Source organism: Carassius gibelio, chromosome B20 (assembly GCF_023724105.1).
Source record: "Carassius gibelio isolate Cgi1373 ecotype wild population from Czech Republic chromosome B20, carGib1.2-hapl.c, whole genome shotgun sequence".
NCBI lineage: Eukaryota > Metazoa > Chordata > Actinopteri > Cypriniformes > Cyprinidae > Carassius > Carassius gibelio.
The window spans coordinates 28,649,629-28,677,620 of NC_068415.1; the positions used below are offsets into that span (position 1 = coordinate 28,649,629).

The window sequence follows — 27,992 nt, forward strand, 5'->3', positions numbered from 1 at the left end:
ATCACGAATCGGACGCGTCTGACAGAAACGGTTCTTGACTCGAGAACGAGTCAGTCTGTTGTTCGTTATCTGGCACGGCTCAGTGTTCATCTTCAGTTCTCTCTTCACAGCAGTTCAGTCAGTGTACTGTTTGAGTAAATGAATTACTCCGGGATATTGGTTTGTTTGAACTCAGAGGGAGTGTCAGCCACTTTAAAAAAGTTAACAGCTTAAGTCATTTGTGGATTAATGCGTATTGGAGACACGAACCATTTAAAACAATTCAGTTCAATTTGGTATACTGGTTCAAAAAAGATCTGCTTACATCGAATGATTAGTTTGCGAACCGGATATTACAAACTGCTTTGTTTTGAATTCTCTCACAACAGACACTGAAGAGAAGACAATAATGAATAAAGTAATAATTTTTGCTATTTGTGGACCAAAATGTATTTTCGATGCTTCAAAATATTCTAACTGACCCTCTGATGTCACATGGACTACTTTGATGATGTTTTTCTTACCTTTCTGGACATGGACAGTAGACTGTACACACAGCTTCAATGGAGGGACTGAGAGCTCTCGGACTAAATCTAAAATATCTTAAACTGTGTTCCAAAGATAAATGGAGGTCTTACCGGTTTGTAACTACGTGAGGGTGAGTTGTTAATAACATAATTATGATTTTTGGGTGAACTATCCCTTTAAGTGTTTTGTTGTGTGGGAGGACAAAGTTTGTGCATTGTGTTCATAGCCATCTGCTTGCCTTGTAGTACTTTAAATAACAACTATATGTCATATTTGGTCTTTTAATTGAACTTAATGTACCTTAATACATTATGCCATACTAAGTGTTTGTTTTTTCTACAGGAGGAAAACACTTAAAGGGGGTGTGAAATGCTCGTTTTCACTCAATATCCTGTTAATCTTGAGTACCTATAGAGTAGTACTGCATCCTTCATAACTCCAAAAAGTCTTTAGTTTTATTATATTCATTAGAGAAAGATAGTCTGTACCAATTTTTCCTGGAAAAACATGACCGGCTCGAGGCGTGACATGTGGGCGGAGCTAAAGAATCACAAGCGCCAGTAGTCTTTTGCGTTTAGAGCGTTTGGAAGCTGTGACTTTACCGTGAGGAAATCTGTTTTACTCACCGCATGCGGTTCCAACACACGATCGTGACCCTTTTTCGTTAGGACTGCATTATCCTTAAGAAATAAACAATATGCAAATCCGGCATCAAACTGGGCCTTGTTTGTAAAACAAGCATCTTCGAAATGCAGGGGAACAAACACTTGCACAACTCCGTTGATTCTCTGTAAAAATGAACTCCATCCACTGGTCCCTTAATGCTGTTTCTCTTTTGGTAATCTGTGCAGGGGTCTTGCCCTGGCACCAAAAACACACTCCTTTTGTGACATTTCGCGACGCTCTCGCTCTGATCAGTGAATGTCTGTTGTGCTCTCAGTCAATGCTCTGCTATACGGGAGCGCACGCTCTTCCGGCAGAAGTGCCCTTAGGACCCATATAAGGATATTCCGCTCCATCTAACGTCACACAGAGCCATACTCAAAAAAAACTTTCCGAAACTTGTGACAAACCGGAAGGAGTATTTTTGGAGCAGAAATACTCCTTCAAACGTACAACTTAATTTTTGAAACTTTGTCCATGGTTAGCATGGGAATCCAACTCTTTAACAGTGTAAAAAACTCAGTATGCATGAAATAGCATTTCACCCCCCCTTTAAAGAATTCTGCTGTTCTGTGGCCACTGTCCGGGCTTGTCTTTTTCTTGCAGGACCCTGTACGTTATAGTAGTAGGCCTACTAATTTAGTTTTAATCATTTAATCACCACCACAGCGTCTTGTCTCCATTGGAAATATGCACGATTTGTGTCGATTGCAAGTGTAAGTGACATTGTAATTTAGTTGCTTTTTTCTTGTCTTCGCCACCTGGCTACTGTTGTAAAATGTTGAGAGATTCAAACAAAAAATAATAAAAATATTCAACAAAATAAAAAATAAAGAATGCAAGTGATGTCACTAGCGGAAGTGCAAGTGTCTGAGAGTGCAAGTGCAAGTCTGCAGCCAGACCCTTCTCGAATGGTGACCAAAAGCAGTTCATGTTCCAAATGGTTGCTGCTGGAAAACAAACTAAACAGCCTGAGAAGACAGGGCTCATTACCCCAAAGAGTGTTTGTTTGTTTAGTTAGATTGCCATTTGTTTTATTTCAAATTAAATTGAGTAATTTAATTTGTATTGTGTGAAGTTAAGTTATAGTTTTATTAAAAAGGTGCCATATGAAATATTTCATTATTAGATGTATCTTATATTTTGAAAATTCTTCTCACCACTGATAATGGGCTTTAGACTAAATTTTGTCAGTGTTCCATTTTCATTCATTTTGAACACCTCATACATTGAGTGACAGAACACTCCTATTTGGCATGCTACATTTACATATTTGGTATTGCTTGATTCAGCACAACCTCACCTTTCCAACAAGCCATCATATGTTTCTATGATAATGCCAGGCAAAGCAAGCACAAAGTAAATGAAAACATTCTGCATAGATATTAATTTTGTGCATTTCCGCTTATTTTAGGTATGTGTTTACATGTCTCTATTTATTCCATACATCAAGATATTTACATCAAATCTTTTTTAGTAGTTGAATCAACTTCCTGACTACAAACAAGTCAAGTTTCAAAGCTCTTAGCGCTTGTGTGATTGATCTGCATTAGTTTATATGCCTTTACTCCCATACGGACAGGCTATATTTTAGTCCTTTATTGGTTTTGGGGTGTATAACAATATCAGTTAATTTAACAATCTCAGCAGTAAAATATTTTTAGCCAAGAATCCATTTCATATATGGGAGACTTTAGAGATGAGGAAAAACATTGTTGGGTTTAGTTCTACCTCCGGTAGGGGTATCTCAAAAATTCAGGGGCATTGTCACTAGCCTATATAGTGTTTGAATGCTTACCTTGCCTAATATAGATATATTATTATTATTATTATTATTATTATTATCTTTTTTTTTTTCATATGAACTGGACTGCCAGTGAGCATGCTTTTTTTTATGTTGCTTTTGTAGAATACTTAGACTTAAGCATTCTTAGCACCGTTTATTTTTCAACCTCACATAAAAATTATTAATGGACAAAAACATTTTTGCTGTAATAATAATTAATTATTAATAATTTAATATGAACCAAAGTGCGATAATATTAACATCTTACTATCATGATTAGCCCTTCCTTATTATTAGTAATAGAAAGGCAAACATTATAATACTTACTCGTTTGCCGTCAGCATTTAGCAAATACGCATTTATATAATTTAAACAAATCTTTGAAAGGCTAATGAACATTTAGGGCCCTATAATTTTTATTTGTTATTTAAAGAAGGTACACGCTGCTTATTAAACACAGGGACGCATAGCATTACACAAACATGCCAAATATTACAAATTAAAGGACTGTAATGCATAAGATTTTTTTGTAGGCTACATAAATAAATATATGCCTACATGTCATTATGGATAGTCATCAGATTTATTTGGCTATGTGCTCGCACATGAACCGCTCCGTTTCATCTCGGAGACGCATTCTGTTTTTGCACTTGCCAAATTCCGGCGTGTAAATAGCAAATCCATCAATGGAGCAAGAGCACAATCCTGTGACAGTCACAGGCGGTTAGTAGAGCACGTGAAGAAGAGACGCGATGCAAGAACACTGTTTAAAGTCTCCATTAATTTCTGCTGGTAGTAATTTAATGTGTATATATCTTGAAAGCACTGAATAGCTATAGAAATCGCGATTCTTTCGAGTCTTAGCATTTTAAATCAATTACTGTCAGAAATGTTTCAAGATCGATACATATTGTGGGATTACAAATTTATAAAATGTTAAATCTAGGTTCCAATTAGGGATGCACCGAAATGAAAATTCTTGGCCGAAACCGAAAACCGAAAAAGAGAAAACCAAGGCCGAAAACCGAAACCGAAACACCGAAAGAAATTATGCCAATTATTAGTACCATTGCATTTATTGCTATGACCGTGTACTAAGTTTACTAAAATTAAGACATTGCAATTGCATAAATTAATATTAAAGTTTCAAAGATAATTACAATTACATAACTTATTTAAAAAAAAAAACATAAGAATACATAATTATAAATTATGCAAATATTTATTAAGCACATTGCAACAATGCACAGTATAAAATAAAATTCAAACTAAAAATTTATCCCACTCATGTGTATATTTAATAATAATGTACAGGACTACTGGCCTGCAGAAAGGTTTTAAAATGAACAGTTCTCTCATAAAAACAAAGTGCATTTAGGTGAAGTGCATTTGAAATTTTTCTCTGTAGGACTAGAAAGTGCATTACTTCTCCAGTTAGCAAGACTGTTATCACTTCTGGGGATGGGGACTTCAGACAGATAACCATCTAGCTGTTGAGCTTGTCATCTGCCTGACATTTGAGAAATATTTGAGAGAGTGTATTTAAATAGGGCCAGGGCATAAATAAACATTTTTATCAAATTAAAGCAGAAATCTAGCATAAATATGGCTACAATCTGATATTATGTATGTATATATGTTTGTGTGTGTGTGTGTGTGTGTGTGTGTGTGTATATATATATATACAGTAGCCTAAGAACAAAATAGCCAACGTGTTATTATTATTTGAGGCACTTTCTTGCAGAATTCCACTGAACATATCAGACAACGAGGGTGCATGCCACTCATCTGGTGCAGAGACCAGTCTTTTTGTCTGCGCTCTGATCTGTCTCCTGCGCTTGGCGCTTCTCCGTCTCCACGCGGGCTCTCCGCATCCAGCGCGGCCTGGATCATTTCTCGTGCGCGCTGCCTTATTTCCGCATCCAAGTAATGGTTTTATAACGCGGATCAAGCACATTCGCGATGAAGTGCAGAGGATCCGAAAAGATCTCAGTGAGACGTGTGCTAACAGACTCTATAAGACTGTACTTTTCTTTGTTTTTACTTCGTGGTCCGTCTTAATCTCTTTGTTAGGAGACGTTTTAGTGCTGCGAATAAAGGAATACGAAGCACTGATCTATATTATAGATCAGTGATACGAAGAGAGAGAATGTTCTCACTGGTGTTAAGTGAATGTCGCGGGGAGCTCGTGGTCTTTGCTATGCAGGTGCACGTGCAGGTCGCGGTTTCTGTTGCGTCATCACAACATTTCGGCCGTGTTGTTTCGGTGATAAAAGTCTATCGGCCGAAAACCGAAAAGGCCATTTTCGGCCGAAAATTTTCGGTGGCCGAAATTTCGGTGCATCCCTAGTTCCAATATAATAGTAGACATTTTGAGGTAATAAAGCTGACATATCCAAGAAGATCAAATCAGGAAAATCAAGTGTCTGAGACCTTTTGTATTTGTGCTGTTTTTGCCTTTTTGCTTTTTTAAGCTCAAGGCACAGCTGTGCCCTTTGTTTCTATGATAATGTGAAGGTATGGGTGATACTATCAGGCACCTCTGTATTTAAATGACACGGTTATACTGACAAGATCAAAGATGAGAAAAAGGTCAGCATCAGGACGATCCTTGTATTCATTTTGCATGCTTTGATTAAATTTTATCCACCTCTACTGTATGTACCCCTCCCACTTGAAAAGTATAAACTCTCCAAAGTATCACTGCTGAACAGTTTCTTCCCTCAGGCAATCCATCTTATGAACAGCTGATATAACTGTGGAACACACCACACTATTTATATTTATATACACTACACTTATTTATCTAACATACATACTTAGCGTACACTTAAATTTTTTGCACATAATATACATGTACATACATAAATGCTCATTGTAATATACCTGCCATACATTGACAATTTGTATATTGTCATTCCTTACCCACCTATTTGTATTTTTTTGTATTTTTTATTCGTATTGTGTTTTTTGTTCTGTCGCCCGTTATATTGCACTGCGGAGCTTCTGTCACGAAAACAAATTCCTCGTATGTGTGAACATACCTGGCAATAAAGCTCATTCTGATTCTGATATGTGTGTATGTGTGTGTGTATATATATATATATATATATATTGTGGCGGGGTGAGGAACTACACGACAACCGATGGACAGAGAAAGTCCCCGAAGGGTGGATTTATTCAATGAATGGTGCTCTGAGTGAAGGCGGTGCTCTCCGTGGTGCTCCAAGTCCCTCGTGCTCTCTGTGTCTTGAGTGGTGGATCCCGTGCTGTGCTCTCCTGGTTGGGGCTGACGGTCACACGCTGCTCTCTGAAACAGAGGAGGCAAGGGTTAGTGTCTTCGTCGGGAGACATTCCTCACCACACTGCTTTCCTCCTCTGCCTAAGTAGGCGCCGCTTGACGAGCTGCAGGTGCGGCCGCTCAGCCCGTGACGAGCTAGTGCCGGTGATTCCACTGTGTTGCCAGGGCGACGCTGACGAGCGCTCGGGACGCATGTCACAATATATATCTATATGTATATCTACAGTATTGTTCAAAATAATAGCAGTACAATGTGACTAACCAGAATAATCAAGGTTTTTAGTATATTTTTTATTGCTACGTGGCAAACAAGTTACCAGTAGGTTCAGTAGATTGTCAGAAAACAAACAAGCCCCAGCATTCATGATATGCACACTCTTAAGGCTGTGCAATTGGGCAATTAGTTGAAAGGGGTGTGTTCAAAAAAATAGCAGTGTCTACCTTTGACTGTACAAACTCAAAACTATTTTGTACAAACATTTTTTTTTTCTGGGATTTAGCAATCCTGTGAATCACTAAACTAATATTTAGTTGTATGACCACAGTTTTTTAAAACTGCTTGACATCTGTGTGGCATGGAGTCAACCAACTTGTGGCACCTCTCAGCTGTTATTCCACTCCATGATTCTTTAACAACATTCCACAATTCATTCACATTTCTTGGTTTTGCTTCAGAAACAGCATTTTTGATATCACCCCACAAGTTCTCAATTGGATTAAGGTCTGGAGATTGGGCTGGCCACTCCATAACATTAATTTTGTTGGTTTGGAACCAAGACTTTGCCCGTTTACTAGTGTGTTTTGGGTCATTGTCTTGTTGAAACAACCATTTCAAGGGCATGTCCTCTTCAGCATAGGGCAACATGACCTCTTCAAGTATTTTAACATATGCAAACTGATCCATGATCCCTGGTATGCGATAAATAGGCCCAACACCATAGTAGGAGAAACATGCCCATATCATGATGCTTGCACCTCCATGCTTCACTGTCTTCACTGTGTACTGTGGCTTGAATTCAGAGTTTGGGGGTCGTCTCACAAACTGCCTGTGGCCCTTGGACCCAAAAAGAAAAATTTTACTCTCATCAGTCCACAAAATGTTCCTCCATTTCTCTTTAGGCCAGTTGATGTGTTCTTTGGCAAATTGTAACCTCTTCTGCACATGCCTTTTTTTTAACAGAGGGACTTTGCGGGGGATTCTTGAAAATAGATTAGCTTCACACAGACGTCTTCTAACTGTCACAGTACTTACAGGTAACTCCAGACTCTCTTTGATCATCCTGGAGGTGATCATTGGCTGAGCCTTTGCCATTCTGGTTATTCTTCTATCCATTTTGATGGTTGTCTTCCGTTTTCTTCCACGTCTCTCTGGTTTTGCTCTCCATTTTAAGGCATTGGAGATCATTTTAGCTGAACAGCCTATCATTTTTTTGCACCTCTTTATAGGTTTTCCCCTCTCTAATCAACTTTTTAATCAAAGTACGCTGTTCTTCTGAACAATGTCTTGAACGACCCATTTTCCTCAGCTTTCAAATGCATGTTCAACAAGTGTTGGCTTCATCCTTAAATAGGGGCCACCTGATTCACACCTGTTTCTTCACAAAATTGATGACCTCAGTGATTGAATGCCACACTGCTATTTTTTTGAACACACCCCTTTCAACTAATTCAACTAATTGCCCAATTGCACAGCCTTAAGAGCGTGCATATCATGAATGCTGGGTCTCATTTGTTTTCTGAGAATCTACTGAACCTACTGGTAACTTGTTTGCCACGTAGCAATAAAAAAATATACGAAAAACCTTGATTATTCTGGTTAGTCACATTGTACTGCTATTATTTTGAACAATACTGTATATCTATATCTATCCCTTATGCGTAGTTGAGGATGTTTTCGTCCACTGGGGGTAAAGTTGAGTCTTATTTTGGCTACAACTCTCTCTGTTTGAGCAAATGGAATGGGTTTTGGTGACAAATCTTATTTTGACAAATATTTTGGGAAAATGCTTTAAATTTTTTCAAAAACTCATTAACAGTTTAACTCATTAAATCACTACCCTTTTGTTATGTATGAAAACATCCATTAAATGAAACCACTGTAAAATGTATCAGATACTTTTTTTTTTCTATTTTGTTTTGCATAAATCTATTAATCAACCTCAGTCCTGATCAAAACTACCAAATGTTGAAAAAAAGTTCCAAGATTTTAACTATTTAATTACCATGTTCATAAATGATGTCACTGGTTTGGGGGAAAAAACAAACAAAAAATGACTTATTTTCAATATAAAAAGTGATTGTGGACTGGATATATATATATTTTTTACCTTTTATAACAGTCTTGGGCATGTCAAAGATTAGCAATAACATTGGCTTTGATGCATTGTTAGTTTTTGTGCAGCATTAGATTTAAATTTTTTCTGCCTCATTTGTTGTTCGTGGCTGTTTTTACTCCATTCACTTCCATTATAACGACATTTCATGCATGCATTCTTGATTGTATGTGGTTTTCCCTTTTGGGAGAGGTAGCATTTGCTATTTTTATGGTTGATCACTTGGTGGGGACAATTAAACTTGGCAATTAAAGAGTTAAAATCTTTGTTTTTTTTTAATAACATTTGGTAGTTTTGATCAGGACTGAGTTTGATTTAATAGATTTATGCAAAAAACAAACAAAAAACAATCTAATCGAAAATTGATCTGATACATTTTTACAGCAGTTTAATTTAGTGGATATTTTCATCCCGAACATAACGAAAGGGTAGTGAGTTTGAAAAACATACAAGGGAGATATATATATGGACAATATATGGACATGCGTTCATCTCCCTTGTGCGTGGTACAAAAACACTACCCTTGTATATTACCCTTGTAATATATATTAATACATTATCAGCCGCCGTATAGTAAGAGTGACGTCAAGGCAAGGTCTGGAGAAAAAAGGTCAAGATTTTAGCAAATCTAGTTCATAGATGTGACCAAAACCATAATAATTATTATTTATTTTGAGTGTGGGGAGACAACTCCCTAACTGGTTGTTTCTCTTATTAAAATCAGCTGAACAGACTTTATGCTCATAGTTATAAAGCAAGAATTGTGCCTCTGTGAATTCCTGTACAGATGCATCAGGAGTTGGAGAAACTCAGAGAGCAGCTGGTTCAAGCCGAAGTTGGACGAGACACCCTTCTTCAGAAGGTGATCTTTTTCCTTCTTTCACTGATTTATATGGTGCTACAAACACTGCCTGATGCAGAGATGTTTTCATTTGTTAAATTTAAATTGTCATCGAGTCACCCTCATGTTATTCTAAACCTTAAGTTTCCATCTTCGATTTGGAAGTAGACTATTAGGGCTGTCACTTTTGAGAAAAATCAAATTCGAACGAATATCGAATATCATGCAATGTATTCGAATATATTAGAATATCTACGTGCCCATCCACCAACCCCAATCACCCCCCCACCCCTCGCGCAATCTCCTAATGGAGATTCAATCACAAATGTATTATCAGTGAGTCATACACAGGACTATCTGGGTTATTTTTTTACTTAATGTTTGAAACTGCAGGTTATCAACTTAGAATATCAACTTATATGAAGTGCCACTATTGCCGCGTTTCCACCGAAATTACCCGGAACTTTTGTACCAGGAACTTTTTTTCCCCCAGACCTGTTGCTTTCTGCGCTTCCACCATGGTTTAAAGTACCGGGAAGATTAGGTAAATAGTCTGGTGACGTAGGTCTGTGCGTGTTTCTCAATACGAAGTACGCTGATTTTGGACGTGCATCCTCGGTAGTTCAGATTTTGCTTATTCGAATCTGGAGTGTGATGTCTGTGACGACGCAAATCTGGTAATTCCGCAAACAGCAGCGTACTTCATAACTTCAGTCAGCTCATCTTGGCTACTGCAATTTTCCTCTCTGTATATTTACAATAAAACGAAATAGGATAATCAAATACCACTGCCTCCTTTCGTTTTCATTTAAACATAATAACAGCTGCAGAAATGTACTTAGTTCAGGGATATGTGTATATATACAGCCATTACAATGAAACAAAATATTATATAAATTTGCCTTTTTTATTTTCATTTTAACATATAGATCAACTGAATACAGACCAAAGATTACCTGTTAGATTTACCCAAAACAAATTATATTTTATGTTTAACCACTAAAGAGACATGAGAGCCAGCGGCACATATCAGAAGGTCTAGCCGAGGAGAGGCTGCTCTCGGGGGATACATGAGGACTGAGCTCGCTGATCGCGTGGTACTCACCGTCACAGAGATCGGCGAAACACAATTTTAGATAGGCGCTGTCTTTATAAATAAACCACAGATTTGAGTTTTAAACAACTACATTCTCGCCTGAAATACTTTTAAAATTACATTTCATGATACAATAACAGTAATATTTTGAAAATGATCCAAATAAATGGTGGTTGAACTCAGCCAATGCTGCGTGAACGCAACCAATCAGGATGTTTAGTGCCCAAGTCCCGCCCCCGAAAGTTCCGGAACTTTGAAAAAGTACTACCTTCTCAGCAGGGACTTTTTGACGGGTATTTTTTCTACCCGGAACTTTATTTAGTTCCTGGTTCCTGCGGTGGATACGCATCGAGTACCAGGCCAAAGTCCCTAGTTCCTGGGTAAATTTCCTGTGGTGGAAACGGGGCATATGTATATGCCACAACATTAGGCTAAATGAAAAATAAAAAAAACGATTCAGGACATGCACAAACAATAACGTGACAACTTAAACAGCAGCAGGAGTAAGGCATATAGCCTAGCCTTATTTATTTCTTAATATTGTTTGCAAAAAACACCAGTCTATCAACTTGATCTGGATTAAGTGCGGCTCTCTTTTTATTTACAATGTTCCCCGCGGTGGAGAAGACACGTTCGGAGTGCACAGACGTGCCTGGCTACTAGCTATTATTCACTTTATTTGGTCATGGGCCTACGCTACAATACGTCTAGAGTGCCCTCTACTGGATAAGATGGCAAATAATAAAATAAAAAACAAACGGTCTAATCATAGACTGTAAAAAATGTGCTACACATGGCATTTTAAAAAACAGGTATTTTATTTATAGTTCGATTATGGATATTTCACATCATGTTCAAAATGCATATTCGCATATAAAATAAAAAGTGACAGCCCTATAGACTGTTTATAAAATATGCTTTTGCATCCCTAATGTGCTTTTTTAAAGATATTTTTATGCCTTTTTGATGTTTGACCTTCTTCATTATTAATCTTAGGATGTGGAATGAATGGTCTCATGGGGAATAATTGTATGAAAGAGCAAAGTGGACCGCAAACCCGCAAATTGTTTTACTTTGATTAAAGAAATGTATGTAGGTTTGAGACAACATGAGTGGTGAGGAGATGGTGGACAGATTCTTCATTTTTTAATGTTTGGGTCTCTGCTGTTGGCCTGCAGATGGATGACATGCGTTCACAGCTTCTGAGGTTGGAGAAGGAGCGTTTAGATTTGCAAAGAGAGTTGTCATTACTCCTTTCTCAGCAGAGAAGTGCAAGGAGACAGCAGGAGGGAGGAGTCACAGGCCTTGACAGCGGTAACATATGTTGAGTCTTGTTCAAGTGTTTTGTGAATTGTATATTGTTTAACAACTTCTTGTATGTGTGTTTCCCCCAGGAAGAACAGAACTGGAGCGAGAGATTGAAGACCTGCGGGTGCAGTTGGGTAGAATCAGTGTTTCTAGTGAAGTGGCAGAACTGAAAAAAAGCATAGAACAAAAAGAGAGAGATAAAACTCAGCTCGCTTTCCGGGTCGAGGTTTGTGTGTTTGATATTGTTTTGTTCAAGTGCTCAACAGGTTCGATTTCATCTCTAGTAAGCTTTTATTTTTCAAAATGGTTTCAATAAAGTGCAGTAAGAGAGGAGGCATACAGGAGCTGTGTTTGTGTCGCAGAGCACAGATCGCTCCATTCAGACACTACAGAGGAACTAAAGTTACAGCCCCAGGCCTCCAGTCCTCTGCACATATACACACACACACGCGCACACATAATATATATATATATTAGTGGTGGGCATAGATTAATTTTTAAAATCTAGATTAATCTTTCTATGATCTTGAAATTAATCTAGACTAATCTAGATTAAAATGGCTCATTCGATTTGCCGTAGCTGGGGTCAGCGGGGCCCTGGTGAAGGTTGTACCAGTGGGCCCTGTTTGAAATTGTTTAATTAGTATGTTTGTTCATTTATTTGTGCTATTTACACGATGTTTAAGTTTTTTTCAAGTTTGTAGGTGTCAAGGTACAGAAACCAAATAATTAAATGTAAAATAGCACTGGATAGTCTTCAGTGTAAAAATTAAATATACAATCAAACCTATATCAAACCTATATTTTGACATATGTTGTATGCATTTGTCGGCACAAGAGCAAAAAGAAGCAGATTCGGTGTTCAAGTGTTTTGAGACGCCTTCTCAGCATTAGCCCTGAACACCAGAACACCGCGAGTACTGAATTGGGCTCTTTCACATCTTTTTGTTTCTTCAAACTGCGATTTGTAGTTGTTCGTTCAGGTGCAGGAGGGACTTCGAGGAGAACTTTGCTGAAATTTCAGCAAAGGATTTTTTATAAAGTTATCCAAAGGATAACCTTTGACTGTACAAACTCAAAACTATTTTGTACAAACATTTTTTTTTCTGGGATTTAGCAATCCTGTGAATCACTAAACTAATATTTAGTTGTATGACCACAGTTTTTTAAAACTGCTTGACATCTGTGTGGCATGGAGTCAACCAACTTGTGGCACCTCTCAGCTGTTATTCCACTCCATGATTCTTTAACAACATTCCACAATTCATTCACATTTCTTGGTTTTGCTTCAGAAACAGCATTTTTGATATCACCCCACAAGTTCTCAATTGGATTAAGGTCTGGAGATTGGGCTGGCCACTCCATAACATTAATTTTGTTGGTTTGGAACCAAGACTTTGCCCGTTTACTAGTGTGTTTTGGGTCATTGTCTTGTTGAAACAACCATTTCAAGGGCATGTCCTCTTCAGCATAGGGCAACATGACCTCTTCAAGTATTTTAACATATGCAAACTGATCCATGATCCCTGGTATGCGATAAATAGGCCCAACACCATAGTAGGAGAAACATGCCCATATCATGATGCTTGCACCTCCATGCTTCACTGTCTTCACTGTGTACTGTGGCTTGAATTCAGAGTTTGGGGGTCGTCTCACAAACTGCCTGTGGCCCTTGGACCCAAAAAGAACAATTTTACTCTCATCAGTCGACAAAATGTTCCTCCATTTCTCTTTAGGCCAGTTGATGTGTTCTTTGGCAAATTGTAACCTCTTCTGCACATGCCTTTTTTTTAACAGAGGGACTTTGCGGGGGATTCTTGAAAATAGATTAGCTTCACACAGACATCTTCTAACTGTCACAGTACTTACAGGTAACTCCAGACTGTCTTTGATCATCCTGGAGGTGATCATTGGCTGAGCCTTTGCCATTCTGGTTATTCTTCTATCCATTTTGATGGTTGTCTTCCGTTTTCTTCCACGTCTCTCTGGTTTTGCTCTCCATTTTAATGCATTGGAGATCATTTTAGCTGAACAGCCTATCATTTTTTGCACCTCTTTATAGGTTTTCCCCTCTCTAATCAACTTTTTAATCAAAGTACGCTGTTCTTCTGAACAATGTCTTGAACGACCCATTTTCCTCAGCTTTCAAATGCATGTTCAACAAGTGTTGGCTTCATCCTTAAATAGGGGCCACCTGATTCACACCTGTTTCTTCACAAAATTGATGACCTCAGTGATTGAATGCCACACTGCTATTTTTTTGAACACACTCCTTTCAACTAATTCAACTAATTGCCCAGTTGCACAGCCTTAAGAGCGTGCATATCATGAATGCTGGGTCTCATTTGTTTTCTGACAATCTACTGAACCTACTGGTAACTTGTTTGCCACGTAGCAATAAAAAAAATACGAAAAACCTTGATTATTCTGGTTAGTCACATTGTACTGCTATTATTTTGAACAATACTGTATATATATATATATATATATATATATATATATATATATATATATATATATATATATATATATATATATATATATATATATTTTGATCAAACATTGTTGCAGTGACAGTTATTTTGTAATTTATGTCCGGAGTGCAAAATATTAAATCTGTATTATGCCACATTTTGAATATAAATTTACCACTCATTCATATTTAGTCACGTCAACAGACTCACTGAATAGCGTCAATAAGGATTTATAGACCAAAGATGCATATCTGCATAAAAAATCCATGTATGATTCATTTCTAATACTATTGTAAAGAAATTACAGATTACTATCTATAGGGCATGAGCACAGAAAGATTTTAGCATGCACAGGACAGAGTTTGAGTGAGAGGAGAGACACGTTTTAAGTGTATTCAGATGAGAGCAGCGTATATCTGAGCATGTGCGTCCGGTTTTGTGCAAGAGCAAAGGAAATACGTGTGCGAGCGGAGAGATTTGTATTCATGCATTGTATTAATGTGCCTTCACGCTTCAATAATGCGCTCTCGACATTTGTAAGTAAAATAACGGCATATATTTTCATACTTTATAAGGTTCTTTGATAAGGTTACAATACGCAGGTCTACGTAGCAATGTAACTTGTGTAATGTCCCCGGTCTGAAAAAATCGGACCCACGTATCACTAGTGTGTGTGTGTATATATATTAGTGGTGGGCATAGATTAATTTTTTTAATCTAGATTAATCTCACTGTGATCTTGAAATTAATCTAGATTAATCTATATTAAGATGGCTCATTCGAATTCTGCCGAAGGCATTCAGAATATGTGTGTTACCCAAATAAAATTGACAAACAGTAAGTCTTTGAGAAGGGGTTTATCAAGCTAGGTAGTGCATTAGAAAAGAAGCTCATCTCCTGTTTCCAAAATGCATCACAAACTGCTTAAAAAAGGCGGTAAACTAATTCCACATTGCACAAGGTGCAAACAACCTTACGCCTGTAACTGAAAGTTTTTGCGAGCATTTTTTCCATATTTTGACATATTTTGTATGTATTTGTCGGCACAAGAGCAAAAATAAGCAGATTCGGTGTTCAAGTGTTTTGAGACGCCTTTCTCTTTGCAGAAGAGAGCTCTGTTCAGTGTCGCTGTCCGTGATACGCGGCTCTCTCTTTCTCCGCTCCGAACACAGCGCGTGCCGCGAGTAACCAGCTACTCTGTTCAGCTTTTCCGCGTCTTGTTTTTGGATGCTTTAATGTTTAAATCGACAAGAAATATATATATATATAGTAGTTAGCTAGTTAATTATAATAATAATAATAAATTATTTCATCTCTCTAGGCTCTGTCTGCAGATCTGGAGCGACGTGAACAGCAGCAGTTGAAGATGTTGGCCCAACTGAAGGAGATCCAGTCTCGTTCAGAGGAAAATGTGTCAGAATGTGGCCGTCTGGAGGCTCAGCTGATTGAGAGTGAAAGAAGGAGAGAGGAGCTGCGCTCTAAAGCTCATGAAGCAGTCCGACAGTGGAAGACTAAGTGCAAGAAACTGGAGCGAGAATTTCAGGAACTAAAGGATAACAGCAGAAACAACACTGATAAAGATAAACGGGTAAGACTTAACAACGTGTGTGTTGGGATCCAAAATTGGCTTTTTTCCATACTTTCCATAGTTATTTTTCCTAACTGACACTCGTTAACCGATTATTGACCATTAACCAACAAGATTATTTTAAATTAGAATTGGATTAAATTAGAAAGGGTAAGTGTCTATGACCAGTTAAAAATACTTACATTTGTTTCCTGGGGATTCATTTTACATGTGCAAAAAGGGAACAAACAACAGAGTGTAAGGATTCATATCATTCATATCACATCACGCATCTGCAGCGCTTCTGCGAGCAGAGAAAAACATATGAAAGCTAGGCTATATGTAGCGAATAAATAGGCCTATACAGAAAATATATACGAAAATTAATGAAAAATGCAGCGTTTTGCTTCATTTATGTGCTTTGCGAAAGGAAACAGATGGCAGGAAGCAGCATCCTATTTTTTTTAGGCTTATTTTACACACAAAGATTTTTTTTATTGTGAATGTATACAAATAAAGGCAAACCATTTACAATTCTGATTATCTTAATGACTAAAAGAAGAAGTTGCTTTCACTTTTAGAAGAAAAAAAAACTCAAGTGATTGAGTGCTGGTGCTGCATTCGCAAATAAAGTTAAGCTTTGCTACTTTGACAATGGACCCTGTTCATTATCATAATAAAATAAAGTCAGTCAAACATATGGAAAAAAAAAACCCACACTGCTCAGTTTAAATATATAATAAAATCTGTGCTGTTAAGTGTTCGTACCGCCATGATGTTATGTGAAATATTGAGTTTTACATGGATATTGGAATGCGAGTGAAGTAGGATATAATAAATAATAATTTGGCATTCAAATACATTACAAACACGGAAACATTAGAATGAGAGACTCAACGTTGGTTTCAGTTTCATTTTAGACTAAATGAATTTGTTTTGGCTTGGTTTTTATATTTTTAATTCTTGTTTTTTTTCTAAATACTGTTAATTGAGGGGATTTCTTGTGGATTGAGGGGAACTAAAATAGTCTAGCTATATTTACAGTGTTTATTATAATGTTTGTAAACATTTTGCATCAGCAATGGGCCTATTTCTGAATTAAATAAAAAAGCAACTTATACACAACTTTTTTTTTTTTTCTATCTCTATAAAAAACAAAAATAGTTTATACTATAAATGTGAGCCGGTTGAAAATCGATTCAAATATGCGACGATTCAAATGGGTTGAGATGCTAAACGAATTGCTGTTCATTTAGGGGTAGGAGTTTGTATGAATGCATGTCTGAAGGGAACTTACTGTCTTTAGAAAAGTTTAGATGGTATTTTTTTATTTTAATCTTGCCTCTAATGCATATTAAAGTTCATAAGTGCAGTGCTGTTTCGTTTACAGCAGAAACCAAGGAAACGCTTGGAGCGCCACCTGCTGACAGAGAGTGAATCTGAGTCTCAATCAGCTTGTCTGCTGTTTCATGCAGATATTTTTCTGTATAGTTTCACAAAACTGAGGTCAAACCATTCTGTTTTTGCTTCAAAATTTTAATCAAAATTATAAACTGCTCATGTTGCATGTATGCATCATCTTTGGATCATGATTAAAATGCAGTGGTTGTCTCTAATTTTAAATGGAAAGAGCACAGACAAAGCCTTATTTTGTTTATATGAAGATATTATTTCATTTGTGTTATTTATTTTATTTAGAGCTTGTTTTAAAATTTCAGTTTAATTTTCTTATTCACATTTACATTCTGTTTAAATTCAGTCATTTAGCAGATGCTTTTATCCAAAGTGACTTAGAAATGAAGACAACATAAGCAATCAAATCCATCACAAGAGCAATAATATGCAAGTGCTGTATTAGTGTATTATTATAGTGTTATATTTCAATTTCACAAAGAAATGTACAGCATTTTGTCCAACCAATAATAAAAGGACACATTTAATTCATATTTTTTTTTTAAATATAATTGTAAAAAAAAAAAAAAAAGTAATTAATCAAGTAATTAAAAGCCCAACTCGAAGTCTATTCAGATCCCTTATTCATGAACCCTGTGACCTTTTTTGGTTTAAGTCAATGGGCAGGGATGCAGATGTGCGCATGCTTGACTGAAAAAAAATGTGCTGTGTAAATTAGTTAAGACCATTACCTTGGTGACTGAGTTGGCTGACAGCTGTTAATGCACAATCACTATTTTAGATTGACTAACCTTAATACTGTATAAAATGTATATTGGCATTGAAAGCATTTAATAATTTATTTAATAACCACATTTATATATTCTATTATCATACTTTATTTTGTTAAAAAAACAATAAATAAATTGCAATAAGACCATTATTATTTTATTGTTTATCATCTATATAATGGGTCACACTATATGCAGTGTGAACACCAAACAAAAATTCCAGGTGCTGTCATGAGATTCAGACTAAAAAACGTATGTGCATCACGGTCATTGGGTTTTTCAGCTGTTTTTTCATCCGCCGTGTTTTTTTTTTTTTTCATAGAATTTCTAAAAACATTTCTAGAACACCTATACACAATAACCCAAATAATTTTAGCTATTGTTCATATCTGTGGTACAAACCGCATTGGACACTGACATTAGACACCAACCATAAACACAAAAATGCAAGGAATAGTAAAAGTAATGCATTGCTTTTCAAACACAGCTTATTAGAAATTTTAAAATGTGGTTTAAAACAGTTGTCAAAACATATACAATTTGACAAGCACATCTGTAAATCTGTATTAGTTAAAATTTTTACATGATTTTATTGGCATTATATCTTGTTTTTTATGTGCGTTTAATCTGTTCTGTACTTCAGAGCAAAGAGAGAGAAGGCATTCTTAGCCAGCAGCTAGAGGGTGCACGCAAACAGCTGGCTGATGCTCTTGGACATCTTGCCCAGCGTGAAGAGGATGTACGCCGCTGTAATGTGGATCTTACTGAGACTCGTTCACAACTTGTCACTTTAGAAATAGAGCTCCAAGAGGCTCGGGAAACCTTAAGAGGCCTGGAAGAGGAGGCACAGAAGCAGATCTCCTTACAAGTCCGTATGAGAGAGGAGAACATCAGGCTGCAGAAGCGTGTGGAACTTCAGGAGCATTGTAAAGAGGAGGAGCAGAGATCTCTGTTGGATCTGCAGGGCTCAGTCAAGAACCTGAGTGCTGCAAGAGCTGACCTAGCTGCCAGACTGGCTGAGGTGGAAAGCTCCAAGAAGGATCTAGAAAAACAGCTTGCTATGGCTCAGGAAGAGAGCTCCTCTTTTGGACGACAGCTGGAACTGGAGAGGCAGGTGCATCAGAAGGAGCTAAGCCACCTCCGAATGACCCAGCAAGAAGGAAAAGCCCAACAGGACAGGGATGTACACGACATGCTGAGATTATATCAGCGAGAGCGAGAAGAACTGGAGGCTCTCGTCAGAGACCTTAAGGTTTGAATATTAATCACAGAATGTCTATACATGATTAGAGGATTAGTTTACCCTAAATTAAGATTCTGTCATAAGATTCTGCCTTACTCATGTCCTTTCAAATGTGTAAGTTGTTATTTTTTTCTGTGCAGGACATTAATTGTTGCCTGCCTGCCCAGGACAAATACAAACAAATGTTTTTATTTTTATTTTTTTTTATGTTTTAATGGAAAAAAGTCATCATACGAGTTTGGAATAACATGCAAATTAATATACTTTTATTTTGGTGAACTATTTTATACATTTCTCTTATTTCCACATAAATTGCCACATGTACATTCTCCATTCTAGGTTAACAACAGACCCAACAGGCAGGTGCTGTCTATAGCTTAAACAGAGCAATTTCTAGATGCTCTGCTTTATGCAAGGAGTTGCATTTTGGCTGAAGCTTGCTTTAGGCTTGGATATTTAAACCTGTCGTGTTGTTTGCCCAATATTACCACTATTTGGTAATATTAACAGGTTTTAACCAGAGAGCAAGATTATGCCCATATCTATAATTATTTCTAAGAAGAAATGAAGAAAAAAGTGTGATAATGTTTCTTTGCTTGTGTAGTCTGAGGCAGTGGGCGATGGTGAACTGAGGAGTGCTCTGCAGCTGAAGCTTGACAAAATGAAGACAGAATGTGACAAACTAACGGAGCAGCTGAGCACCAGCAAGGAAAATCATGCTAAGCTCCTCCACAAATACCACGCCCTCAAAAAAGAGCTGGATGTGAAGGTAAAGGTTAAGGAGAACACACAGTACATATGAACAAAAACAACAAAAAAAGCCATGTGTTTACACTGAACACCTGGCCAAAAAAGAAAAAAAAAAGCCAGGTGCTTAACACATAAGGCAAAAGGCAAGACATGGAGCATGAATATCCGAACCCTGACACGGAACTGGAACTAAACTAGACAGAAATGCTGGGATCTGAAAACCACATTCTTTACTTAAATTTCTTTAAATACTAGTACCTAAATTGTAGGGGTGTAAGAAAATATCGATACACATGAGTATCGCAATATTTTGTTGGCAATACTGTATCAATTCTCAAAAACAGAATATCAATATTTAATTTTGTCTTTTTTTTAATCAAACAAGATTCATGGCAGTTATTTTGTTTTGTTTATATCCCGACCGCTCGATAGCAGTCTTTATCTCGGAACTTAAACGGTGACGAAATAGTAGCATTAAGGCACGCCACTAAAGTTAGCGTTAATATAGTTCACTGCTTAATGGAGGAAGAAAGAATTGTTCCAGTTCCCATTTCGGTGTACAGATCTGAAGTGTGGCGTACAATGAAATGGGAACAATGAACTTCAAAATGAACGTGACTTAGTAAAAAAAAAGAAATCAATGAAAAATTCAATGGAAAATTATTTCATAGAAAGGATATCCTTTATTCAAGCCTCAAAAACAAACTTATTACTGAAACACAATACACAATCAAATACCTTTTGATCTTTTATTTGACAAAATCACAAATATCTAACCTTTCATTGGAGAATAAGAATTTAAATTTGGGGGGAGATATTATGAAATAAATGTTTTTTCTCAAATACGTGTTGGACGCAATTACTGGTACCCCTAAAAATTCTTATGAGTAAAGTATATCTAAAATGTATATATGAGCACTCCAGTGTGATTATCAACATGAAATTATCCAGACATGGCTTCCTCTTACACATAAATAGAAATAGGAAGGAAGGCAAAGGCCAAAATCCAAATTAATCACCCATCACAATAAGAAAAATATTATATTATATTATATTATATACTGTAAAAGAGCCTCTCAAAATATAAAGTGGCTTTAAGAACAGCATTAGAGCAGTAGAAAATTCCCATTTCCACCATTAGGGATAGATAGTAATAGGTCAAATTGATTAACAATGATAATATTCTTGATAATATTTGATAATATTTACAAAGGGTAAAAACAATTCTAACCACTTGTGTATAATTATTAGCCTACAACAATGAAAGAGGGTAGATCAATCTGGTTACATGTAAGTTTGTTTCTCTTACTAGTTGGAAATGTTGTGCATGCACACACATCTCAGTGTCTCAGATGTTGTCTTAATGTCTCCTTGTAGGGGAAGCTAGCAGAGAGGGAGGAGGAGAGGAGGCAGAGTGCAGAATACTCTATGGAGGAGCTGCACGAGAAGGTCACAGGCCTCCAGACGGAGCAGGACTCCATCCTCCATGCCATAGGGACTCAGATTGACTCAGCCTGCCAGTTCTTGTCAAAAGACTCAGCCGTCAAGCTTGAAGTACCCCCACACATTACACTATCCTACACTACAACAAACATATGCTGCAAAATATTAAAAGCTGCATCCATATTTGTATAATCAGTGTTTCCCACTTTCCCACTTAAACTCTACGTGTGGAGGTCCTTCCCTTGGGGTAAATATGTATGTATATACAGGACTCGAATTGAGGTGGTTAAAAAACAGAGCAATTGGAAAGAGCGATCTAAATTATAGCTCTATAAATGAAGTATACAGACATTATTAGAGCCACAGAAAGACAAATGTTTCAACATAACAATATTTTAGCTAAATATTGACCAAAATTCCTCCATTTCAGGCACCAGAAGGAAAAAAATATATTTTAAATAATATTTACTCTAAGTTACGGAAGTTCTAAGCGGCCATGCATTATAATATTTTTTCTTCTTGTTTTCTCGTTATAACGACTTAATTTTCTCGTTTTATCGACATAACGAAGTTCGTTTTCTCGTTATAACGACTTCATTTTCTCATTTTCTCTACATAACGAAGTTCGTTTTCTCGACATAACGAAGTTCGTTTTCTTGACATAAGAAGTTACAAAACTGCGCCAGCAGGTGGCACTATAGACCTGAATATAACTGATGGGGCGTTGTACACTATCCACTTTACTGTACGCGGACCTTCCTCATGATCGCTATAATTTGTGCAGTCTTCATTACTGACATTTAATTAATTCATGAATGTTAAATGCTTGAATCAATATGAATATTTTGTGTATTAAGTTCCTGCTAGATGCATGAGTTTCACCAACGCATTCTGTGTCATAAAATAACTGCTTATCAAAACCAAGGTTGACGTCACTGTATTCTGTTTATCTACAGTAGGAAGGGATTTAATGATGTAGGCTGATGTGCTTCTTTTCCTTATTACTAATCTTTATTGTTAACCATATTGATGAGAAATGTGATGTTGCTATATGTAAAATCCATAGGCTAATTTAATTCAGTTTTGTTCTATAATGTTGTAATCGTTTTTTTCTACACACACACACACACACTACACGTAGTCCTACACATGGACGCTCTTTTCAAACAGAAGCTTGTAACACACATGATATCTGCCACATCATATAATGAGTACTACAAATTACAAATTATATATAATTTTATTTCAAATAAAGGGAAAATGAAAAGTGAGTTTAATCCAAGCAGCTCTAATTTCGCGGTGTTGCCATTTAAACATGTTAATTACAAAAAAAAAAAAAAAACTTTCATTGTACTGTCTCTGGAAAAATCAACAGTGATTGATCAGCCTTTATTTATATACAGTATTGTAGACATTATTACCTAGGCGCAGAGCCATATATAACTCTCTCTATATGGCTCTGCCTAGGCAGGGTAAATTTGCTGGAATATAGGCTACAGTAAGAGCGTCTGCATGGTTGTCCATCAGATGCCTGTCAAAGTTGAGTTCGTTACTATAGCAACAGTAAAACTGTCATGTCGTTATAACGAGAAAACAAACTTTCGTTATGTCGAGATAACGAGAAAAATAAGTCGTTATAAAGAGAAAACAAAAAGGAAAAAAAATTATAATGCATGGCCGCTTAGAACTTCCGTACTAAGTAATTTTTCATTAAATAAAAACCTTGTTAAAAATTACAAAATTTTGCAATCATTGTTAAATTAGACAATTCATTATGTACAGTAACAATGATTCAGGACGACAATAATGTAATTTAATGGAAAACTATGTGAATGGTACTCTGAGGCGCGGCAGGATTTTCTGTCTGAAGTTTCTCGCACTATTCAACATGCAGCATCACGTGTCTAAACAAACATCACATGCTGTCAGTGATTTTAACCACTAGAGGCCAGTCTCACACTGTGTACTGAAAACAGTGCCTTCTCAGACGCTACAGCAATGGACGCAACCCAGAAAACTATCAGCCGATATTTGCAGATAACAAATTGTTCCAGCAATCAACTGTCGGTGCCGATTAATCAGCAAAACAATAAATCGGTCGACCTCTAATTGTGCTGTACTGTATATAGGGCTTATTTTGTTTCTGTTTTGTTTTTTTGCCCTCATAAGTCACTTACAAGGTTTGTACTGTAAACACTGCCATAGTTGGGGTTTGCGGGGCCCCGGTTCAGGTTGTACCAGTGGGCCCTGTTTGAAAGTGTTTCATTTGTATGTTCGTTCTGTTTATTTGTTCATCAACATGCCCCGCAACGCAGCGCCCAAGCCCTATTAGGCGCGGTCACCTTAAGAAGACCATGAATGCATCCAATATAATAAACAGACAAATTCGGTGTTCAAGTGTTTTGAGACGCCTCTCTCTGCACCAAGCACAGCGCGCGAGTAACCAGCTACTCAGTTCAGCTTTTCCTCGTCTTCCGTTTGAATGCTTTAAAGTCTTTTGAATGGTTACATTTGCATATGGCAAGGCTTAATAACACGTGAAAAATGATACGCTTTCATGACGACACGCAGCAGCGTTCTGTCAACTCTTCCTGAGCGTCTTTTTAGACTGGCCTCAGCCAGACAGTTGAGATCGACTATTAAAGGTGGGATATTTTTTTCTATTGAAAGAGCGATCTTATCTCACTATCAGCAGTTATTTTATCTATGTTCGTAACATTTCTTACATATTATTGCTCGGTGTAAGAGATCAATAAAGATTAAAGGTAAACAGTACCAGTACGAGTGATTGCGTGTGTGAATTAGTCATACTGTCTCTATATTATTGTGAAGCTGGGGGTTGTATATAGCCTTGTTCTTTCAAAAGTAGAAAAATATGCTATAATAAGTTTTGAGATTCTAACATACTTTAGTGATAAATCACAGGACAGCACTGACAACTGTGTTCCTCTGTGCATGCGATCTTCACAGCTATTTCGTGCCACAATGCAGCTACGCGAACATGGTAGCTCGATATAATAATACACCTCCTATCGTCTAATCGCTTGAACGTCCAAACCATTAAACCAATACAACTGACAAAGTTTAGTGAAGACTCAAGGCTCACTGCTCGCAAGCCATCACTGTGTTGAACCGGCGTTCACCTCCGTGTTTTGCTTTTATGCCACTGACTGGCAGAATCATGTGGCTGCACATGCTTTTAAGGGGGAAGTGTTAACAGGAAATAACCAAAATAACCAACATTTCGGTTTCGATTACTTTTCGATTAATCGTCCAGCCCTAGCTGAATGTGTAACTGGGAGGGACTGAGAGACAATAGTAGAGATGACTATATATTTTGCTGAATTCAGGCAGATAAATCTTTTATGCTATAAGAAAACATGCGCATAAACTATTATAGAAATATAAAGTCCGTAAGTATTTGGGCACTGACTGAGTTTTTGTGCTTTTGCTTTTATACACCACTACAATGGATTTTAAATAAAACAATCAAGATGTAATTTAAAAATATTACATTTACCATTTAGGAGTTAGCCATTTTAATCAAAGTACCGTACCCGCATTTTCAGGGTCTCAATACGTAGTATTTAGACAGTTGACTAGAAGACGTTAATTGACCAGGTTCAGTCCATTCCCTCATTACTTCAAGACAAATTAAGCAGATAAAAGGTCTGAAGTTGAGGTATCATAAATTGGCATTTGGAAGCTTTCTGACTGGTGCTGCAATATAAAGTTCAAGGAGATAGGTGTGGTCAGATCAACGATTGGCTACAAGAAGAAAGCAAGCACTGGTGAGCTCAATAACATCAATAAAGCAAGATTAGACTTTGCCTGAAACCTTCTAAAAACCTCTCATGTTCTGGATTAAGATTATTTGGACTGATGAAACCAAGATTAACTGATGGGAAGAGAAAAGTATGGTAAAAGACAGGAACAGCTTATAATCCAAAGCACACCACATTATGTGTCAAACCTGGTGGCCGATGGAAACGGGCTAACTAGTGTTTAATTGTTAATGTTACTGCTAACAGAATTAGCAGGAATAATTCTGAGGTCTTTAAAGCTATACTCTCTTCAAAAACGGTAAAACCCAACCGTTGAACTTTAGAAGAGTTGGAAAATGAACCTATTAAAAAAATAAAAATAAGTTACTGAAGACAAAAAGACCCACAAACAAGCAGCAACTAAAGGTGGCTGCAGTAAAGACCTGGCAAAGCATCTCCAGGGAGGAAACTCAGAATTTGGAAATGTCCATGGGCTCCAGACTGTCTTTCAGTGACTGCAAAGGATTTTCATCCAAGTATTAAAATTGTGCTTATATTTACAGTTATGTTACTTTTTCCAAATACTATTGAGCCCCTTCAAATGGAGGTACTTTACTTAAAATGGCTTTAACTAAATGATAAATGTCACATTTTGATCAATTTCAAATCCATTGTAGTGGTGTATAAGGGCAAAAGCACAAAAACTCAGTGTCTGAATACTTCTGGACCTGACTTTATTTACTGAATAAATTCCTGGTTGCGCTGCGCATCACAAAAAGTCATGTGACTGGGTGATGGTACAGCATAACTGGACTAATCAGCAGACTGACCTCAGTGCGTGGCATCTGAAATGCTTGAGCCAAAGTCTGTTGTCAAAGTGGTTAGGTATAATTACATACCAGAACAGAGCTTTTTTCCCAAACAGCAGATATGTGCCTCTGAAATTAAGGTAACATGACCACGTTTGTAATTTATGTAATGTTATTCATTATACATGTATACAAAGATTGTACCCACAGTGGTTTCTCGTACGGCAGCAAATTACCTTTTTTCTTAGTGATATTTAGCACCAGTTTATTGGAGTTACAGTTTTGTTCTCTCATCTCCTCACACTCAGTTGGTTAAAAACTAGGACTCGACAAGGTGGACTTAACACTGCCTTGCTACATAGAAAAATTTTGTAGTAAAGAAGAATTCTGATAGTGCCAAGTGTTCCTCTCAAATGAACAGAAGTCTTCTAATCTCCAAACTGTGAAGTCACTCCCTGCTTTTTGCAGGTTGTCTATACTTGTTTCTCTGGGCTTTTAAAGTAAATTTGGTAGCACTTTATTTTACAGTCCTGTTCCTCATGTACATACTATGTACTTATTATAGTAATAACAATAACTATGTAATAACTAGGTACTAACCCTGAACCTACCCCTAAACCTAACCCTACCCCATGTAGTTACCTCGTGGTACCAGAACCTTCTTAGATAAATACATTGTAAATACACTATAAGTACATGTTAGTACACGTACTGTAAAATAAAGTGCAACCGTAAATTTTCTTTTCTCTCAGCTCAAGCTGTCAACATGCATGTTATATTCCAGTCTTTAATGTTCTTCTGCATACTTCACACCTTGTTATCTGCTACTGGCAGCCCCCTTTGATTTAAGAAAAAAAGTGACAAAATGGTCTTCCTCCCCATCATGCATTTGTGTCAGCAGTCTAAACCGGCATGGCGGTGTTTAAATATTGTTGTCTGTGACGCACTGTCAGGTGTGCACAATCCAGACAGACCCTCCTCATGTGATCACTTTTTCTCGAGGTGTACAACATAGCTCTAAATGAGACATTTGTAAATTTTTGTTTTGCAAAGTGATTCATCTGTGTGGAGGGGGTTCTGAGATTTACTTTCTTCCAGTAGGCTGTCTTGAAAAAATAAATAAAGAAAAAAAAAATAGATCAGAGGAAGTTCCTCCTGAAAGATTCAGAATATTTTTCCTTCTTAACCCCTGCAGAAAGGTTATTACATCTTACACAGTGTCATTATACAAGAGTTTTATATATATATATATATATATATATATATATATATATATATATATATATATATATATATATATATATATATATATATATATATATATGCATAATTTGTATTGCAAAACAGCTTTAATCCTTGTGTGTTTTCGATGTTGTAGGCCATTACCCTGACTCCAAGACTGCAGAAAGATTCCCATCGCTGGCTTGCTGAAGTTAAGGTATATTGTTGAGCTCAGCTCTTAATAATCAGTTCTCTGGCTGATATCATGCATCTTAACAGCTGTTGTTCTTTACTGTCTCTGACTGATGGAAACATTCTCCAGCTCTCAGGAACTTAATGTCATGTTTTATCAGGTTTTATTTCCAAAATGTGAATGTTAACACTAGACACTAGACGGTATTCTGTAATGCGATTTGTCAAGTCAAGTCACCTTTATTTATATAGCGCTTTAAACAAAATACATTGCGTCAAATCAACTGAACAACATTTATTAGGAAAACAGTGTGTCAATAATGCAGAATGATAGTTAAAGGCAGTTCATCATTGAATACAGTGATGTCATCTCTGTTCAGTTAAATAGTGTCTGTGCATTTATTTGCAATCAAGTTAACGATATCGCTGTAGATGAAATGACCCCAACTAAGCAAGCCAGAGGCGACAGCGGCAAGGAACCGAAACTCCATCGGTGACAGAATGAAGAAAA

At 36.9% G+C, this 27,992-nt stretch overlaps 1 protein-coding gene across 3 annotated transcripts in view; it reads left to right on the forward strand.

The window, feature by feature from the left end:
* Positions 1-27,992, forward strand: part of LOC127983650 (centrosomal protein of 128 kDa) — a 122,912-nt gene that overhangs the window by 39,092 nt on the left and 55,828 nt on the right. For all 3 annotated transcript variants that reach the window (XM_052585859.1, XM_052585860.1, XM_052585861.1), the window contains 8 exons: positions 9,378-9,452; positions 11,706-11,841; positions 11,922-12,061; positions 15,631-15,897; positions 18,703-19,311; positions 19,907-20,071; positions 21,430-21,606; positions 27,447-27,506. In XM_052585859.1, coding sequence (XP_052441819.1) covers positions 9,378-9,452; positions 11,706-11,841; positions 11,922-12,061; positions 15,631-15,897; positions 18,703-19,311; positions 19,907-20,071; positions 21,430-21,606; positions 27,447-27,506 — 1,629 coding nt within the window. The remainder of the gene's footprint in view (positions 1-9,377; positions 9,453-11,705; positions 11,842-11,921; positions 12,062-15,630; positions 15,898-18,702; positions 19,312-19,906; positions 20,072-21,429; positions 21,607-27,446; positions 27,507-27,992) is intronic.